The sequence below is a fragment of the Dermacentor silvarum genome, chromosome 9, assembly GCF_013339745.2.
Source record: "Dermacentor silvarum isolate Dsil-2018 chromosome 9, BIME_Dsil_1.4, whole genome shotgun sequence".
Taxonomy (NCBI): domain Eukaryota; kingdom Metazoa; phylum Arthropoda; class Arachnida; order Ixodida; family Ixodidae; genus Dermacentor; species Dermacentor silvarum.
Window position 1 is genome coordinate 89,407,269 of NC_051162.1, and position 20,365 is coordinate 89,427,633.

Below are 20,365 nucleotides of genomic sequence, written 5' to 3' on the forward strand. Positions count from 1 at the left end.
ATGGCATGGTGCGATACAGGCTTATGTTCGCCCTGAGCTTTGTTTAGAAATGGGCTCGGGATTGTTAAATGCTGTCGTTTTTCACATTACTGGCAAACGAAGTGCAAGCGAGTGTAATTTTCCACCTTGAGCTCTTATTTCACGTTCCCATTTCCAGGAGTCATACGCTTGAAGCATTCATAATGCCTATTCCAGAACTTCTCAATAGCAAAGCGTAGCTGTCAAACGGTTTCATCAAGATGTACGTTTGCTGTGCAATAAAAGTCGCATGCTTTCCAAATACTACGAATTAAACCACTTGTTTGGTCTCGTATTATGTTTTTTTACTTTCTATTTTATGCAGACCGCCACATTGACTTTGATTTAGTTATGTATACTGACACTCTAAAATTAACACCTCGTAAGAGTCTGTCTTTTATGAAGATAAAAGTAAGACATGAATTTCCTACAAGGCTTCACTGCTTATTGGACGATGCAGCCGCAAACGCTCTACCTGGAGTCTCAGTGACCTATTTCCATGTCCTGAACACTACTTAAATTACCAAAACTCCAGCATGGGCTCGATGAATATATATGAAGAGATACGCTCGCATAAGCTGCGGCGAGGAATGGATTGCAAGTAATGTGCATTAAAACTTCTCCTGTAAACGCAGCAATAAGAATGACGATAATGATCTTTACGATTTCTGTGGGGCAAAGGCTAGGTATCACAAAGAGCACCCGTCAGCAGCAATAAGAAATTGCCCGGGAAAAGCAAGAATGGCGGAACATGAGTTCGCTGAGCTCAATTTGTATAGAACCTAGAGTAATTGAGGGAAGCGTTTGGGCAGCTTCACAAGGTCAATTGATATCGCAAATATTGGTCAGGGAGAAAGACTGAGGTATTAAGGCTAGTGCACGCGAACAAAAACAAATGTTTGCCACAGAAGGACGAGCATAGAACACAAGTAATGGGTGAGACGCTAACTGAAATACTAACTAAAGAGGGTTCCAAAACTGAAGTAATAGGTAAGGCAACACAACGAGACAGTGAGCGCAATAATTGGCAGTTTCGCCCCAAGGGCGAAGCACGTGCTGTGATTGCAAGGTTTGGCCTTGAGGATGAGTTTCTCGTACGATGTTCTAACTATACGCAGGTCCGACTACGCGGGCGTGACATATTTGGGTGGGCCAAAGTTTTTCACACCCTTAAAGGCTTTAACACGCCGTGTATAGGGCTTGTAATGACATTGCACTGGCCCCACTACTCTGCCCCCGAAGAGCCGTGCCAGTACAGTTACATCACGTTGGGGTTGAAGCACTGATATTGCTTTGCATTTTTAATATTTCACAGTCCCAAAGATATGAGATGACAGACATGCTATGTGAATGTGATGTTTCATGAAATTTGTTTGCGGGCTGCCATTCTCAAAATTCTGAGGAATTATTTAATGAAGAACGTAAGACCTGCTTTGAGGAAGTGTAGTGATTGAACAGTGTAGCAATAAAACCGGTATTTGCGGCGTCGATGAGCACATCGCATATATACCTAAATATACGCTAAGCCTCACGGCAACGCCGATGACGATGACGAAAATGTGCCTTTAGTGTTCGTACACCTGTATAATTGCTATCGCAGTAGCAAGAAACGACTGAGGCTCAAAAGTCTCTCACCCAGACGTCATTTCGATATGACTGAACTGTGAAGAGGATCAAGATGAGGAAATTAAGTTACATTCAAAAGCAGTAATGGTAAGTGGTTTGCCCTGCTAGGAATGTTAACTGCGAAGGAACAGGAGAGGCGGTGGTGGTTGTGAAAAACGACTTTAATTTCAAAATCAAATACTTGCCTCCGGGTCTAGGTGAGCAGCACCGAAGAAAATCTGTAGCTGTGTAGCTTGAGCGGTTGGCACCTGAACGACAACCAGTATGAGACGAAAGGGCTACTAGATTAACAAAACAAGAATGGAGTATCACTGAGGACACAGGAAGATATGAAAAAAAAAGTAATTGAAATCCTATTTGCGGAGTTCGTGACAGGGTTTCCTTGCACAGCGTATACTTCACGTGTCTGGTTCGGCACATAGTGCGACGCAGGGTCTTTGACAAGCCTTGCACGCTGTCACTGGATGTGTTCCATTATTGAGCAGCGGTTAAGGCAGTCTACGTTGACAGCTGAAGAATAGCTTCGATACAAATTTCTGAATGCATTTCGAATGCGTATCTGTGACTTGGAGCTACCTCGTATTGACAAAAAAAGAATAAAAAATTGATGTCGATGATATATTTTAAAACATATACGCGCGCGAAGCCAGGAAAGAATGCAATGTGGTTTAGGTAAAGTATAAAAGAAAGCCTAAATGCATTTTCTTGTGGGCAGGCAAACGTTTTTAAAACTTTTCAAGGTAGGCTGCTGAGCCGCCATTTTATTTGAACTTCAAAGGAGGCTTCATATATTTTTTTTCCTTTGATGCTGTCGTTGCGAAGCTGTCTCTTTTGTCGGGTTCGTCATAATGGAAACCAAACTTAATATGGCACTATCCTCTTAACTGTCTCTTTAACCACCTTCGGCGAATATTGGATATTCAAAATTACAGCATTGAAAGGACTAAGGCAACATGAACGGGGTAAGAATAAAGTCACCAAAGTCAAATTTGGATTTCACCAGGAGGACGAGAATACACTGCAATATAACGAGGGCAGTGTGCGTTATAAGCGGTTATGATAAATAATAACGCAGCAGAGGAATTCTGTACCACAGAGAAGCGACAATAGCCACGTAACCACGTTTGTACGTAGCTGCAAAGAAGAAAGTGAAGTTTCATGTGTTAACAGAGATGTCAAGGTCAAACAGTTATGTCAAGGTCAAAAGTGGTAGAGCCAGTTAAAATAAGTGTCTCTGAAAAAGATAACTAGGATGTTGTACTCGAAAGGCTTGCGACCCTTTATCGCAATATGTTAGACATCAGAGGCTCCAAACTTTTGGAATAATGACAACATTACAATAATTAATTAAAGGGGGGACATTAAAGAATTTAACATCTGGCTGCCTCTTTCCGTGCTTTCGGTAGCGTACAAGTATTCGCTAACGCATTTCAGAATAGACTACGGCCAACACGGCATTATTTAAACGGATGCCAAGGCAAGATTTAGAAAGGAATATTTTAGTATGCGCCATACCAGTGATATCTCTAAAGACAACAAAAGCTGCATGTTCGAATAAGTAGCAATAGCATCACAAATCGAGATATTTTGCATTTAAGATGCAGGAGAAGCATACTTGGATAGCTTAAAAAATGTCTAGAAATTGCACATATACCATAACTCTTCACAATAAAGAAGACAAAAGAAGAATCACTAACCCCATACAGCACCAAAACTAACCTATTCAAGTTTTCATTTTTCCCGCGCACAATGAACGAGTGGAACTCGCTGCCTTTATCATCAGTGCAAAGTATAAAAATAATTGAAAGTCTACAGGATTGATGTTGCTTATTTCACTTATACTCCTTTTTGTGTGAATATTGAGATATTCAAGGTATTATTACTTTCGTGCTTTCCTGTCCAAATTAAACACTGTATGAACTACACTGTATGTAAATGTGACTATGTATTGCCTTCACGTGTACACTTTTGCCCTCCTGCTAGGGCCCAAGTCGGGCCTGCAGTATTTTGTAAATAAAAATAAATAAATAAATGCCGAATAAGAAAGTATTCAGGCGAAGACGTACGACATCCACAATGATATTTACTTCAAACTTGGAAGAAGGTGGTGCAGTGAAAACATTGTGTGTGTATACATCAAAATCACTGTCATATTTTATTCATTTATTGCGGTAATATTCGTAAAAGAAGATACAGAAGGAGGATAAACCATAAATGTCTCAACATCTTGAGGTTTAAAGGCACAAAGGGCCGCCTAAATAAAATACACTTAGAGTGTCATCATTAATGTTGGAGCAACTTGACGTTTAAACACATTAAAGGGGCGCTCAAGTAGAATACGCCTAGAGTAACAGATAGGTCAATCTTAGCGTGAGTGTAGTGTTGGTAAATCAACAAAAAAAACGCGAATGATGCAAGAATGATGCTTCTTAAAGGACTATAGTGAGTTTCGAGAAGCACTTGTGACGCAAAGAAACCCGAATACGTGAATAACCTTTAAACTCAACGTTGTGGGGGTTACAGCACAAAAGTCGAAATCGGCAACTTGAGCATTTTTTACTTTCACTTAAAAAACATTTTTTGTCGTATTAAGAAACACATTTAAATTCATGAAATATACACGATAGTTCTGAGATGTGCTAGCTGTTTTTCGTTCAACAAGCAGTGCCGACAGTTGGACAACACGTGTGTTCGTATCTCGCTCGTGCCGAGGTGTACTCTGTTCGCCAAGTTGCTCGAGAAATATTACACGAGGCTAAACAAAATTCTGATCTTTAGTGCTGAACAGTACACGTTCGTCGGCGATGGTCCAAGTATACTTCTCTCATAGTTTAAAGCGTGCAACATTCCTCCATTTCGTCCTGAGCTGAACTTGCCGCGTAAGCTGGACGATGACGTCGGCTGCCTCGCTGGGTAGCGAGGACATGCAGGACACATAGAGTCGACCGAGGCTCCAGGGGGACCGGTACCGAGCTTTCGGGTAGGTCTCCCTGACGGCCTTCTCGATGAGGTCGACGGCTTCCTCGGGGTCTTCCCTGACGCCAGCGTCGAAGATGCCCGCTGTCGTCCAAATCCATTGCTGGGCCTCCTCAAGACTGTAGTCGGCGACGACCTCTGCAGGCTGCCTCTCGAACTCCCGCATGACGGTGTCCATTGTAGAGATCATTGCGAATATCGCTGTCCTTTTGAGAAGACAAAACGAGAGGCCTAAGTGACTTAACAGTGGTGTGAAACTTAACTGCAGCGAGTGTAAATACAATATGAGCATTGGCACCAGGCCCTCCGAACGGGCACCTTTCGGCCGTTTCCTATAGGTCATGAGCAAAGATGATATCTTTAAGGTCCTACAACTACACCATCTCCTGCTAGATGTTTTTAAAGGGAACACATCTGTTAAAGGAGTGCAGACATGCAGGGTGTTTAAGCGAACGCTTTCCCAACATTTTAAAGGTTGCCTGTGGCAGATAGTACGATTCTAGCTCATGAGCTGGTCTACTCAAAGAGGCGAACACTGCTTGCACAAAAACGTGAAATGCATAATCGAATAATTAACAAAAATTAATAATGAAATTTTTAGCTAATTACATTATGGCCCATATTGCAATTTACAAATTCTAGCCGTTCAGTTCACAAGGTGAATCCACTTGGAACGAATTCCCAGGATGACACCAGTTCTGTTATATTAACTTCTGAACTTTGGGGAAAAAATGCATTGGCGTTGCAGTTACTTTTTTATCAAAACGTCGTTTTATGCATTGAAGCACAAAGTAACTGGAACGGCAATGCATTTCTCCGCAATGTAGACAATCGGTGTAGTCAACATTTCTTAGAAAACAGCTGCTACACCTACATGCTATAGCTAGTGTCAAGGTTGAATTTATAGACTCTCTACATAAAGTAAGTTAACTGGAGCCAAGTCAAGGCAAATTTGGTTCAAGGGGCCATGGAAGAGATTGGAGGAATGATGAGCTACCGGTACTCGCGCGCATCGAATAGAGGGGTGCAGAGAGGTATTGTCTTTAACGAAATCTGGAGATGTTTGCCTGGCTGTCAGTCTCGTATTCTACTCTAGGTGTTAGGTAAAAGTAATCATATACACAGTAATCTTACGAACACGCAGAAGTCCACATACATTTACAGACGTACACATACGCTCAACCCTGCTCATTTTGTGGGCATCGGATAGGGTCGGTGGATGCAAGTTAGCGTGGTAGCTGGACATCATTGGGAAATGCTTTCGCTCTTCGATGGAGATAATGGTAATGATAACGACTGAGCCACTCTGGGCTAATTCGCTTCAAGTAATCGCGGACATTGTGTAAGGTGGCTATTACGTTGAGCGGCCAACGAGCGCCATAAAGAAGCCGCAACCTGTAAGATGATGGCTCCACGGTGACGACATCGATGCCCTTGCCAATGCACTCCCGGCGCAAGGCGTCCATCATGGACACGGTGGCGTGTTTTGACATACAGTAGGACGCCATCATGGGCAGCGTGAAGTGACCTGCGAAGCCGACGGAAGGCCGATGGCATCAAAGAGTGCGCGTATGCAAACAATGGGCGGTTTGGCCTCGTCTGTGTTATGCAATCGCTGCCGCGTTCTGAGTTTATTGCGTCGGCGCGCCATCGAATTATGATGCAATTTCCGTAGCTGTCGTGCGTCTGAGCAGCCGAGGTGCACTGCAGTCACGTGTTTCGTGATTTACCTGCTACAGAATGCTGCTGCTTTCCGGACCATGCGATGATTGCCCAGTTTATTATTAAAGCCGTTCTGGGCCAAGTATTGCGGCTTTCGTTTGGCTCGAAACTAAGCGCTTGTTCAGTTGCTTGCCATCTGAAACTGATTTCAATTTTATTCGTGAATCCGTATTAATTTTGTGTTTGGTTTAGATTAGGATGAAAATCCGCTCTTTGGTCATTGAATCTGAGCCCTTCAGCTGCGTGTAGCAGCTGTTTCAGTTAGGAGTAGGTGGAACGAAAACCGAAAGATAGAATACGTGATAGGAAATTAGTCTTCTACAACAGCAAAAAAAGCCAGTTCTTGTGATGAGCAAACGGAAAGCCAGAAGAGATGCCAAAATCTTGAAGGCTTGAAGTGGGTCTTGTTTGTCACATCACGGATACTAGAGCTGGTAATCACGAACTGTTTTCTGCAAACCTTAAGCCGCAATTTTACATAATCTCAGGACAACTTTGAAGCGGACTGTACTCAAGACCGTTCTCTCAGTCAAAGATACTCGGACCGTGGCTGCACCCGTCACTGGAACAAAAAGCGATGCGTGCATTAGTACAGTATTTGAAGTGCACCGGTTTAAAAGACCGCTTATAGTGTCCCTGTACATCGTCCCACGTGTACTCAGTACTCACTTCTCCCTATTTTCCTCTTTCTATTCCCCCTTTCCCTTACCCCTAGAGTAGGGTAGCAAACCGGACGCTCTTCTGGTCGACCTCCCTGCCTTTCCTCTCGTTGCTCTCTCTCTCTTTAAATATGTCACTAAGTAAGATACTGGCGCCATTAATTGGCGCCGACTACTCATTTTCACATAATAACAGTCACAGGTATGAAAAAACACATTACCTGAAAATATACTCAACCTACAGTTGGCGCATTAAAGCAATTATAATTACTTACCTAGCGGACTAGCCACAGTGACGACCCTGCCATTGCTTTTCTTCAAAAGGGGTAGGAAACATTTGGTGACGCGAAGAACTCCGAACACGTTGACATCGAAGACATCGACGATGGTGTCCGTCGACAGCCACTCCAGAAGGCCGCTCCTCAGGACTCCAGCGTTGGCTACAACCGACCACAACTCTGAATCGACAAATAAAGCGAAAGAAACGGCTCATATCACCGGGGAAAAATAAAATTTTACAAAGAAATGTACCATGCTGCACCTGAAGTAAAGAACTTAATTTCGTTTATACTTTTATTTGTAAATGCAAAGGGTCTTTGTTTTGCCTTGTTTATCTCCTCAACTCTCTAAAAACAAATGTAAGAAGAAATTTAGCAAGCTTTTTATTGCAGTTTTTGTGAATATTAGAAATTAGTATATATTGCTTGCGCCGCATTTAGTTCTATGTATACATATATGAATGTCCCAGCAGTAGCCACCAAGAGACGTTTACAATGTTTGTGCCAATTTAGAGCAAATGTGCTGTATTTTTTGTTTACCGGCATTCCATTTCTTCTAATGGCAGCAATGCATGCATGGCCTCCTGTACAATTGTCTTCCGGAAGTTGTAAGGGCCACACGTATGTTTGCGTTTGTGTTAATGTATGTAATTGTGTGTGCGTGCGTGTGTGCTCGTAATATATCTGCAGTGATGATTCCCTGTCTTGCACTACCTAAATATATTTCACCTATACAATGTGTCCTGCGGAACTTAACTGTGCCAAAATTTAAATAATATGAAAGTGCCACATAGTTGATAAAAAATAAGGTAACGTTTGCCGTCGCTTGGAGCAAGTTAGAGTGAATTTTCTATTTCGCCTCATTACATAATTTGTTAATCATTAAGCAACTTTTCAAATATTATGTTCACAGCAAAAGTGTCAATGAGAAAATTGTAGACCAACCTGAGAAATTTCCGACCCAGCTTTCTGCGGCTTAATACGTGCAGCATACTTTTTTTCCAAGCCTGAAAGCAAGTTAGCAAAATACAAAAAAGTGTCGCGTGATTAACTGCGCGTCACCTTTGCAGGATGGTCTACATTTTTTCGTGGACACATTTGCTCTGTATATGCTATATGCGAGGTTGATTATTGAATAATAATTAATAAGGTTTTGGCGAAATACAAAAAAATAGTCTGATTTGGTTCTTTCCTGCTACGTGGCACTTTCACATTAAAAAAAATTTCGGCACACATTGCGTGGGACACTTGACACTGGGCTGCTTGGCACTTTTTGACTATTTGTCAGAGGGCCGACGTCGGCAGAACTTGCAGCCCTCCATGCAGCTGTGACCTACGTCACCGAAGAGCCGGTACAGAAATGGGTCATATTCTGTGACTCTAAGGTAGCCCTTCACAGTATCACGTCAGCCTTACATCGCAGAACTTACGAGCAGATGATATCCGACATCAGGGAAGTACGTCACCATGCTCTGGAAACAGGGCACAGCATAGTCTCCAGTGGATTCCTGCTCACTGTGGCATCATCAGCAATGACATTGCTGACAGGGCTGCCAGATCTGCCCACGAAGACACCCAGACGCGTACAATACCTTTGGCGAGGACGGACACTGCCAGAGAACTTCGTCTGCTTGCACGAAAAACGTCACAAGCTTTATGGAAGTTCAAGTGCTTTCAATTACCGATTGTATAAGTTGGACCCCTTGCTACGGCTACAACTGCCATCTAGCCTTTCCCGCGGCGAAGCAACCTTGCTGTGACGCTTGTGGCTGGGAGTGGCGTTCACGAACGCATTCCCATACGAACTGTATGGGAATGGCCGAGAGCCCGATGTGCGACTCCTGTATATGCGAGGAAACCATCGAGCACCTATTGCGTACCTATCCTCGCTACGACGTACAACGCCTCTCTCACAGGACAACTTTAAACCGACTGGACTCGATACCGTTCTGAGTCAAAGATACTCGGACCGTGGCTACACCCGTTACTGGCACAAAGAGCGTTGCGTGCATTAGTACAGTATTTGAAGTGCACCGGTTTGAGAGACCACCTATAGTGTCCCTGTACATCGTCCCACGTGTACTCAGTGCTCATTCTCTCCCTATTTTCTCTTTCTATTTCCCCTTTCCCTTACCCCTAGTGCAGGGTAGCAAACAAACCGGATACTCTTCTGGTGGACCTCCCGGCCTTTCCTCTCCTTGCTCTCTCACGGCTCTCTCTCTTGTCAGAGGGCACCCGAAACATGTGATCATGCCCGCTGACGCGTAGGGATGTTAGAACTGCTAAAATGTCATGATGCAGTCATTGTCCGCGTTAACACTAAGTCTGGAACTAACGTCGCTCTATACTAGTGTTCTGTCTAATGTCATACACATTTTAGTGTAAGGGGGTGTCAGACTGATTTTCTTTATCTACTATAATTTACCTTGCTCTAACGACAGAAAGTTTGGTAATGCGTGGTTGTGCTTTCTGTCACTTACTTCACACTGAAGTCGAAAAAAAATGCCCTCGTGTGACTGAGAGACAGAAACGAAGTGGGAAAGGTAGAGAGAGCGCTACCTATTCTGCTTGCGAAAGCAGAATGGTGAAAGCAAAGCGCAAAATTCTCTGCCTCTCATTTTTTCTTGCGAGCAACAGTTAGCGCACTCTGGCTTCATATGCCCGCCTATGCAATGTCAGATTGAATTTGAGCACTTTGCGAGCTTCCTGCAAGTTGCCCTGCCTAAACATGGGTTCGGTACCCAGGAAGAACGCTCGAGCTATGAAAGTTAGTTTAGAGCTCTTGTACATTGCTCCTGTATTTCTGTAGTTTACCGTCGCAAAAATGGAAAAGAAAATAGCACCAATAGTAGAAAACAAGAGATTCTTAGTGATGGGTTCATTTTAACAAAAATGCTCTCAGAACTGATAACTTTTCCAACGTCTTTTTGCCTTTGCCTAAAGTTTGGCCTAATCTTGCCTGTCTGCCAGCTAGATTTCACAAATTTCGAGTTGTCTAACAGCTTATCAACAATTTCGCAAGCCCTGCTACGTTCTTAGCTTTAGTATTCAGTAGTACATGTGGACATCGGAGTTTTTCCGGGACAGGGCTTCGCACTGCGGTCGACTTAGTCTCATAATGACGATGGGGACATATTGAAACGTACGGATTATCCCCTGAGCAACTCGCCGTTCCATACTACCGCGTATATTTCACCACGATACACTTTATAGCGTATACACGCAGTACATTTGATCTCATTTATGTCGTCGTGAGAGATGTGCTGACCATTTCAGGTCGTTCGTGCATCTATAATGTTGTAGGCGCATGTAGAAAGAAAGGTGGGCCTGGTCTACCATCGTACAGACGTGAGAGTCGATTATTTAGCAGCTTAGATAACTTTAGCACATACCTGAAGGTAATCTAGAATGCATTATGGCACCCTTATTATAAGCGGGCGGCAGCAGGATCCCTATTGAAACATTCTGTATGCATTTCAATAACTCCGTATGTTTTCCGTATGATTATTGTGGAATCCATACAGATTCCTTGAGAATTATACGGAAACATACGGAATTATTGGAAATACATATACGGAACGTTTCAAAAGGGATAGCCGCCTTCTTCGATATGAACACCCTTGACCGTGCTTGTTTCTATTAACACCGAGTTGCTTTAATGTGGAGGACACAACTTCGTGTAATAATCGATTGCCTTCCAAATTCGTTAATTTACTACTTGCTGTGTCAGCTGGCGAGAACTTCTCAATACTGCATGACATTTTGTATAAGCTTGTTTTCCTGCACCGCCTTTCCGATTTTATTTCAGCATGTCTAATGCAGCGCGTGAAGTTTGACGCTACGGTTCGAAACTTGGGTTCGTGACAGCCCAAGATCTGAGACACCTAGGGACTTTCGAAATGGAACTGTCCGTATGCGTGCAAATGAGTCAGCTTTATCACTCGCGGAAGACTCAACAACTCACCCCTGGCGCCCAGGTGTTTCTTGACCACGTGCAACGCGTCGTCCACTTGTTCTTGCTTTGTCACGTCCAGCTGCAATACCTCGATGTTGGAGCAGGTCTTGAGCTGCTCGGCTCCGTCGCTCGTCGAGTTCAAGCAGCCGGCGAACACCAGAAAGCCATCACGCGACAGCCTCTTGGCGAGTCGATATCCGAAGCCAGTGTCGCAGCCTGGTGACATGGCCAGTTGAGTTTCTCAGTCATAAAAACGCATTTTATAGAATATGTACTGAATGAGACGCGCAGATATTTTGTTGACTGATTATGGCTGGCCCGGTCTTCAACAACTAAACAAGAGCCGCGGAGGTAGAACACTGCCTCGTATTCGCCCGCTGAGCTGACGACATAGACGCACACGCATCCTAGCATACGGCCCAAGTCAGTGGAGCAGACAACACGCCGTTGGCTTGGGACTGAATGTAGTTGATTTCTTTTGAAAACGCTCTGACTTAAAAGCACTGCACCAATGAACAAGGCGGTAACCCAAGTTGTCAGGACAAAGCACGTCCTAAGTTTTTACCTTGTGTCTTACTTAAGTGCTTTTGGTAAGCGCGTTCGTAAAGGAAATCAAAATGAACCAACTCGCCCCGTTTGCTGCTCTGCTGAATGAAGTTGGGCCTTGATATATAGTTTTAAAACGTCCGCTTAAAATTCCGTATGCCCCATAACATTACCGATTTGTACTACGTTGCATGACAATCACAGTTTCAAATGGGGCCTCGTATGATGTTATCGGATTATTTGGTAACGATGACATGCCTTTGTTCAGTGGAAAACAATGAATGTTTCTTATTTAGAATGAATGAAAGTTGACCAAGTTAGTAGGGGTTGGTGGCACTGCAAGGAAGGCGTGCAAAGACGGGAATAAGAAGGCGTTTTTGTTGTCCATCTTTGTTCCCGATTGTGACCGTGCATCCACGTCTGCGTTTCAGCGCTATGAATTCCTTACTTACACTCTTAACTCAGTAACCTTTAGGTCAACATATGATTGCAAGTAATTAACCTGCGACATATTGGTTACTTGTTTACTAAAGCTACTCGAATGTTGTGTTTCTGTTATTTCCGTCGCGCCTAGAGATTACAGTGGGCCGAAGCAGTTAATTATAAAAGGTGCCACACCGGCCGAAAGCCTTGTAACCTTGAAATTGTAACCCATAAAAAGCCTCGCATTTCGTGGGTCGGGGGACCTATAAGTATGGATTGCAAGTTTACTGACTAATGTTTCGTATAGGTCGAATGGAAGGACGAAAGTATATCCTTCTGTTTTAAAACGAGGAAAGCAGAAGTTCGCGTACAAGTGTACTGGTTTCTGGACTGTAACGCCCACCTCATTTGACTTTATCCTGTTCAGTCGCACTGTAGTGCACATCTGTGTACGTGATTTGTTTTTTCGCGTGTTTGACCTTCCTTTTGTTCCGTGTCTCTTGTTTGTGCCTAAAACAATTTTTGAAGACTTGTTTTTGCCAATTCTGTCCTGTGGCGCGGGCAAGGAAAAAAAAAGGCCTCGGCCATTACAATACGGGTAAAAATAATCACCTACGTTACCGTTGAGTGCTGTTGAGTGCTACGCGCTGAGTGCTTCTGGACACGGCCCAGTATTCTTGTGAAAGCACTACCTCAGTTGACGAGGTGTTAGACGTGGTGCGTGGCGTTAGCGATGGCGAAAGACGTGTTTTGGCTTTTTTTAATGCTTGCAGCCAAAGGCTAACTTGTTGATGTGTTTTCAGCTGGCCAGTCAGTTCCTTTTATTAACAAAAAGCGACATGAATGAATGAACGCTTATTCGATTATAAATTACGCTGTTTATATGAGAATACACGTCTATAGTTTGTACAAAACGCCACCCTACCACACTGACTTTCCCTCGATGGAGCCTGAAGCTCCTGGACATAAAACTATGTAAGTTTGTCATATTTATTGGCTGTCCAGTTAATTCGTGACTTAAGGGGTTATGAGAGCGACACCCTACACCTAACATGAGCCATGGCCAAGGCCAGTATTTTGTAGCAATGCCTTATGTTTTCATCATCATCATCATCATCATCAGTCTATATTTTACCAAAGTCACTCCCTCACCTGAACAGGAATTGGCCTCCCTGGTGCAGTATTCGGCCACTACCTCCCTCATGACGCCTTATGCTTTATTCTATACTATATCATGCACCGCTCACGGCCGGTTGATCCCGTTGATAACGTGAGCGGACCGTCGCTCTGACCATTGACCAAGCGCGAAAAGCGCGAAAAAACATTAGCATCGGAAAGGCATCGCTACAAAATAGCGGTCCTAGTTGTAGTGCCCGCCTCGACTGCTGGAGGTGGTGGGTTCGATTCCCACCGCCGCCGGGCACCCACTGGTTCAAATGGGTATAAGTGCACCCCGGACTGGCGTTCGGCTTCCTTCAGGGGTTTGAGTTTGAGTTTATTCAACCACATGGTACATGGGAAATGTGCATTTGTGGTTGAGTATGACGGGAAAAAAGCGGCATATAAGCAGCTTGACGAGCCCCATCACCTCTAAAACAAAACAAAAACAACAAGCGCAGGCAGCAGAAAACAACGCTACATAAAAGTGCGTATACATATGGGGTCTTTCACAAGAACTTGCAAATAAAACATTTACATAACACGAAAACTAGATGTTCTCTAATTGTTGAAATTATCACATCATTTTATATAATCCTGTTTCTGATAAAGTACTCAAGTTCTCAATTGTTAGTTTGCACCTATTTAGTACATTTGGAAGACAGAAACGAGCTGTTTGAACCCCATAGTTGGTTCGAGGACGCGGTACATACCAAATCTCTGTATGTCGAGTTGGACGACAGGTTGTATTAGGTTGCAAGGCAGCTAAACTACGTATGTTCGTACTGCCTCTGCGGATTTCAGATTTAAAAGCCGACAAGAGCTGGTAATAGTAGCAATAATCAACTCTCAAGATTCCGAACTTCTTAAACAATTGAGAGGTGTGCGCATTATAAGAGACACCTTCAACAGATCGTAATGCATTTTTTTTGCAGGGTGACTAAAGCATTTAAAAATTTTTTAGAGCCTGCTGACCAAACCAGATAACAATAATGTAGATGAGATGAAAAAAGGGCATTGTACACTAAAAGCTTTTGAGGCACAGGTAGTATATGTTGACCCCTACGCAATATGCCTAACCCACTGGAAAGTTTATGACTGATGTGCTCAGTATGATAATCCCACAACAGGTATTCGCTAAAGATAACACCAAGTGTTTTTACGCATGAGGAAAGTTCGATTTCATGACTGTTTAGAAATAATTTCTGAGATTCTTTACACGATTTTGATTTCGCCCGGAACAGTACAGCTTTAGTCTTAGAGCAATTTATGTGTAGCGAGTTTTTAACAGCCCATATGTACATTTTCTTTAGTACTTCATTAGCGGATATAAGAAGGTTGTCAATGGTTTCACCAGAAAAAAATAAAGACGTGTCATCCGCATAAATCACATAATCTACAGAGCTGTCAACTCTTACAATATCATTAATGAAAATATCGAATAAAAGGGACCCCAGTATACTTCCTTGTGGTACGCCATTCCTAATACCTTTCGACAATGACAACTCTCGGTTAATAAGTTCCACTGAAGCCGATACTGATGCCGATTTCATAAATAACTTTTTATAAGAATTTATATGACACCGCGAATGCCATAACAATGTAGCTTTTCTAACAGAGTAATATGAATAATTCGGTCGAATGCCTTCACAAAATCTAAGTATATTCTTAGTGTAAGTTTTTTTACTTCCATGTTCTTTATGTATAATTCTTTTTGATATAGCAAAGCACTTTCTGTTGAAACGCCAGACTGAAACCCATACTGTGACGACGTCATGACGTTGTGTTGATCGAAAAACTTGGACAATCTCGTATATACTATTTTTTCAAGCCCCTTGGAAAATATTGGCAGAATTGAAACTGGTCTATAATTACCCAAATTATTTTTATCTCCACCTTTGTAAATGACTGTGACTTTCGCCGTTTTCATTTTCTCGGGAAATACACCTGTGCCTAATGCAAGGTTATATATGTGTGCTAAAGTCGCGCAGATGAGATCTAAAACAAAGATTATGGGTTCCAATATTAATCCATCTATGTCCTCAGTTTTACTTTTTCTTAAAACGCTGAAACACTATAATGACCTCTTGTGGATCTGTTGGATGAGCAAATAGCGAATCTTTTAAAGGGGAGGTAAGTGATCTAATGAATCCTGACTGTCAGTGCTATCAACTAATGAAGTGTAGTACTCCTTAAGTTTGTCGGCTAATACTGTACCCTTGCATATTTCATCATCAATTAACAGCTCGCCAATATCACTGCTGGCTCGTTTAGAAGAAATGATATAATTGAGTTTATTCCAGATGTGTTTAGTCTCAGTAACACCATCGAACATCATAAAGTAATAACTACGTTTAGCTTGCTTCTGTATTTTAGTGAGTTTATTTCTGTAAACCTTAAAAACGTAAAATGCGCTCACATCTGGCGTTACCAGAAAGACCTGATATAACCTGTTCTTTTCTTTAATCATATTAAGTATCCTGGAAGTAATCCAAGGTTTGCGGGCCCGCTTTGGTTTGTTTAAGGTCTTATAAGGAAAGTGTTTTCTGTACGCAGAGCACATAGTATTAATAAAACAGTCATACACGAGGTTAGCGGAAGAACAAGATAATACGTTGTTTCAATTCAATGTATTAACTTCCTCTATAAAAGAGGACAATGTATACAGATTTATTTGTTGAAAATAAGTAGCCTGGGGAACATTACTCCTTTCATTAAATGGCTTGTCTAAGACTAAATAAACCGGCAAATGATCACTTATAGTGGCATCGAGGGTGCCTGCCTGTATGGGATGAACGGAATTGATTGTGATCGATAAGTCGAGGAGAGTAGAACTGGTAGCGGTAATGCGCGTTGGCATAGTAATTACATTTTTGAAAAAAAAAAACGAAGCAAGAAGGTCTGAAAATCGAGTCTGTTTATGTGTGTTGCTTAAGATGTCATGTTTAAATCACCGCCAAGCACTAATGTGTAATAAAGATCGTTAACAACCGAGAATGGGTTTTCTAGATATTGAATGAATGAATCAATGTTACCATCGGGAGTCCGATATATTACTGTAAACACACATTTTTGATACGTTAAAGTTAAAGCTTCTGTGCCATCGGTAGACAGAGACAGATCATTCCTTTCATACTTCAATCCTGCCTTTACGTGTAAGCGTACACCGCAACCCCTTTTGGATTTTCTATTCTGTTTAACCACATTATATCCATCAAGATGGACAACGTCAATGTCACTGCGGTACCAAGTCTCTGTCATCATAATAACAAAAAAATGAGAAATTGAACTTTTCAAGAAATAAAAGAAGATTCTCCTCTTTTGAGCGAGCTGATTGCATGTTAATGTGCAGAAACGACAACGGCTGTCTACACCGTTCAGTTACGCGAGAGTTTAGTTCAGATGGACATGAAAACATTGTTATATATCTAAAGAAGAAAAAAAACTAATAATCTTGCGGCTTAGACTACTTGTGCCAAATCAGCATCGCAAGTGATATGCAAGACGTGTGACTCCTCTGTCCTCCGCATCAGAATTCGGCCCTGCGACACCCACACAAATTTGCATTTCTTTTCACGCCTTGCTCGTCTGAACTTACTGAGAAAAACCGTCATTTCCATGCAAAGATGCTCATACGGTTATATGCTCATGGTTAGACGCTTGGCAAAGGAGCCGGCGCCCTAAATTCCCGTCGAAACCCCCGTGAGCTTGGAAAGACAGAATAGACAGCAAACTGATGGTGCTTGCTTCAATACATGTGTGTCGGTGACGTGTCATGTCGCAGCTGCAACCAATGTCTATAGGACATCGGCTGCCTCTTCACATCTGAGCATGCGCAGTACGTCGCCAGTCGTACATTGTTACCATTGAACGTAACTCGCCATGTACCAAACTTTCTTGACCAGCGCGCGCTGTAGAAATAAAGCCGACGACCGATGCTCACAGTGACTCTCGAATATTCAAGGAAGCCTAATTTTACCTGCGCGGACACACTAATGGTGTAGAGTGCGCGCAGAATCTACTCACCGGTGATTAGCACCGCCCTGCCATCGCCGCTGACCCTGGTCACAAAGGCGTACTTCCACAAAAGGCACGACAGCACGTAGGACAGTGTCCCGACAAGCCACGCATAACCGAGGACAGTTCCGGCAACGTGGAGTGGCACCAAGTCGTCCCACAATCTCCAGAACAGCCACAGGAACACCGAAAATAGGACCCACGAAGTCCGCATAGTATACTGTTTGTGGACGTGTTACCGCAACCAACGGGCTGTCCACCACTTCGTGCGAACCTTCCGAAGCCTTCTTCCATGAGAGATGCTCCCGTGCTTTCCTTTAACGCGAAGAGGCGACCCTGGCTGCCCTGACACCTATGTATCCTACGCAATCACTGATGCGCTTGGCTCGAAGCGTCTTCCATATACATATAATTAACGACGCCGTTGCAAACAAATTTCCTGTTTGTTATGTTCAGTCTTGCTTTCGGTACGTGACTTTCACAGATGCACGGAGAAGTAAACACCGAAGAACTGCGGTTACGCCATTGCATAACGCAGAGGGCGTTTCTTTCGAGCGCTAACGACAGATTTCGAGCGTCATTGAACGGCAGCTCATCAACGGCACTCCCGAAACCGGTCTTCTGAGACGGGGCCTGTGTAGGTAACGCAAAACCTCCTTCCACGTTATGCCGCCGTAATACAGGTTAGACAGGCCCGCTGTGGAAGCACTACACCTAGCAAGCGTCTAGAAGGCCTCGCCTACGTGTATTCATCGCGTTGGGAGTACCGTATTTTACCAGTTTGAGCGCACACAGCATTTAGCAAAAAACAAATTATACTGCGGCTTGGCGTGCCTAAACCACAATCTTGTTATCAGGCACGCCGTATAGGGGGGACCCCGGATAAATTTTGTTTATTAGGGTTCTTGGACGTGCACCTAAATATAAGTACATAAGCGTCTTTGCATTTCGCCCTCCATCGAAATGCGTCCGCCGCGGTCGGGATCGAGCCCCCTGAAATCGAGTTTAACAGTGCAATGCCACAAACACTGCTCCCCAGCGGGTCACCAAATGTTTACGTGTCTATTTTTCTTCTGGGATCCGACTTCTTACTTATTGTACTGAGATTGCTGGATGTGTAAACGCAATAAACTGTGAGATACGTACGGAGTAGTGGCGTAATCCGAAATTATCTTTGATTGACTGATCCTAATTAATGCATTGCGTCTACCGGCTCCATATTATAACTGTCAATTTTCTAATCTCATCACGCCGCTTATAGCTCTTTTGAGTTCGACCGTACATGTTTTCTCTTGTCATTCATTCTAGTGTTTTATTCGACTACGGATGCACTGAATGACCCACCGTACTGTGTTGCTTATTCTTAATCTGAACTACAATATCAGCTGGCGACCTTCGCCCTCTAATTCGCAGTGCCGTGCATTAGGGCTTTTTTTAACTCTCTTTCCGTTACAACCTTATATGTACGTTGAATCAATTACGTTATAATTATTTTTCGTTCCATCTCTCGTCCATTACCTGCTCTAAATTTCTTCGTGATCCTCAAAGCTTCGACGCCAAAAATGAGTGCTGTAAAAGTGCGATGGTTGTAGACTTTTCAAGAATATTGGCAAACTGGCAGACATACCTTGAGAATGCCTGTCATGCACTACTGCGCTCAGCATAAGCTACAGCGCATGACCACTTTGCTACGCGCTAATTCGTCTGGAAAGAAGCTGATAAACCATTACAAAACCTTTCAGGAAATGCGTTTTGTGTTACGTGACTAATGATTTTGTTTACGCACGTACGGCACCACTGACAGGCTGTGTGCGGTCTCATTACCAAATATTTGCCGCCAAACGCTCAGCAAATACTTGTCAAATGTTGCAGCTCGTCATATATCCACTAACGCTGGTCTTCTCTATAGGTACCAACAGTGCGAATGACAGCACAATATTGCGGTCTACGCGCGTAGTCCTGCGTTGAGGAATATAATCCGGAAAATGTGGAATTCGTAAAGTGATGCATTCTGAAACATCACGTGCTGGAACGTAAAGATGGGCGTGTAAAGCGAGATGAGTCTTCGCATCAAGCTCTTTCTGTTTTATGGTTAGCGAGTCGCTGACCTACTCTCACACGTTTGTTTGTCTTCCTTCGTTAATCGTACAATGCCGATTTCGCAACCACAGTTTTCTCCGCTGGCATCAATGTTCACTGACGGTGAGCGAGTAAGAAAAGAAATAGAAACGCGACGGTGGTGAATGCGAGAAGCCGAAGCACAAATGACTGACGTTATTGGAAGAACAAAATATTGAGTGGTTGCAGAAAGTAGCTAGTGATGTGTACACGCATGTGCTGTGTTTTATGGTTGTTTTTAAGGCCCCGTGTCGCAGAAAATACGGTTCGGCGCCTGCGTCGATGGCGTTGTCCGTTAGGGAAGGTCATCCCGTATATATTTAGGTATATGTATATGCCACGCCTTGCTATATAACATGCAGTATACGCGGCCGGTTATATTGCCACACCATTCTATCACTAAAGTTACTTATAATTTGTCTTGCATTCTTTACAAAGTTATTCTTCGGAATGTTGAGAATGACAGCCCACAAACAAATATCATGAATCGACAGCGCTTGCCTTTTATGTTAATTATTCTCAGACTGAAATATTAAAAGTGCGAAACAAATACAGAAACCTGATAATGATGTAATTTTTGGGGAATGGCTGTGCCCTACATCCGGGATCGACCCATGCATGCAAGATGCCGCGCTTCTACCAGAAAGCTCGATCGCCTACGTGCACAGCGTTCGCCGCCAGCATTTCCCGGCAAACATTACGGTTACATAAGCTGCTGTTGCGGAGAAGCGTGAGAAGCAATCAGCTATCTTTGAATGCTAACGCGTTCCACTCTTAAAGGCGAAACTTAAACGTCCTCGAAGTTTTTGTTGATTAGCATTTCTCTTACGCGCGAGCGTAGATGCTTCGTCTGTCAAATCGGCGAAATT

The 20,365-nt window shown here is 43.2% G+C and overlaps 1 protein-coding gene across 1 annotated transcript; it reads right to left on the reverse strand.

Annotated features, from left to right (window-relative positions):
- Positions 1 to 3,666: 3,666 nt before the first annotated feature.
- On the reverse strand, positions 3,667 to 17,726 carry LOC119464839 (17-beta-hydroxysteroid dehydrogenase type 6). Its single transcript, XM_037725737.2, has 5 exons — positions 17,388 to 17,726; positions 11,244 to 11,450; positions 7,277 to 7,459; positions 6,016 to 6,148; positions 3,667 to 4,826 (listed from the first exon to the last, which is right to left on the reverse strand). The coding sequence occupies exons 1-5, from the start codon at positions 17,590 to 17,592 to the stop codon at positions 4,469 to 4,471; spliced, it is 1,086 nt and encodes a 361-aa protein (XP_037581665.1). The 5' UTR covers positions 17,593 to 17,726; the 3' UTR covers positions 3,667 to 4,468.
- Positions 17,727 to 20,365: the final 2,639 nt, after the last annotated feature.

Bases quoted from the DNA above. Each gene is read 5' to 3' on its own strand.
- LOC119464839 (XM_037725737.2), bottom strand. From the start codon at position 17,592: ATGCGGACTTCGTGGGTCCTATTTTCGGTGTTCCTGTGGCTGTTCTGG. The intron at 11,451-17,387 runs GTGAGTAGATTC...CCATGTCACCAG, and splicing joins CAGGGCGGTGCTAATCACCG to GCTGCGACACTGGCTTCGGA. The intron at 6,149-7,276 runs GTAAGTAATTAT...TCGGCTTCGCAG, and splicing joins CACTGTGGCTAGTCCGCTAG to GTCACTTCACGCTGCCCATG.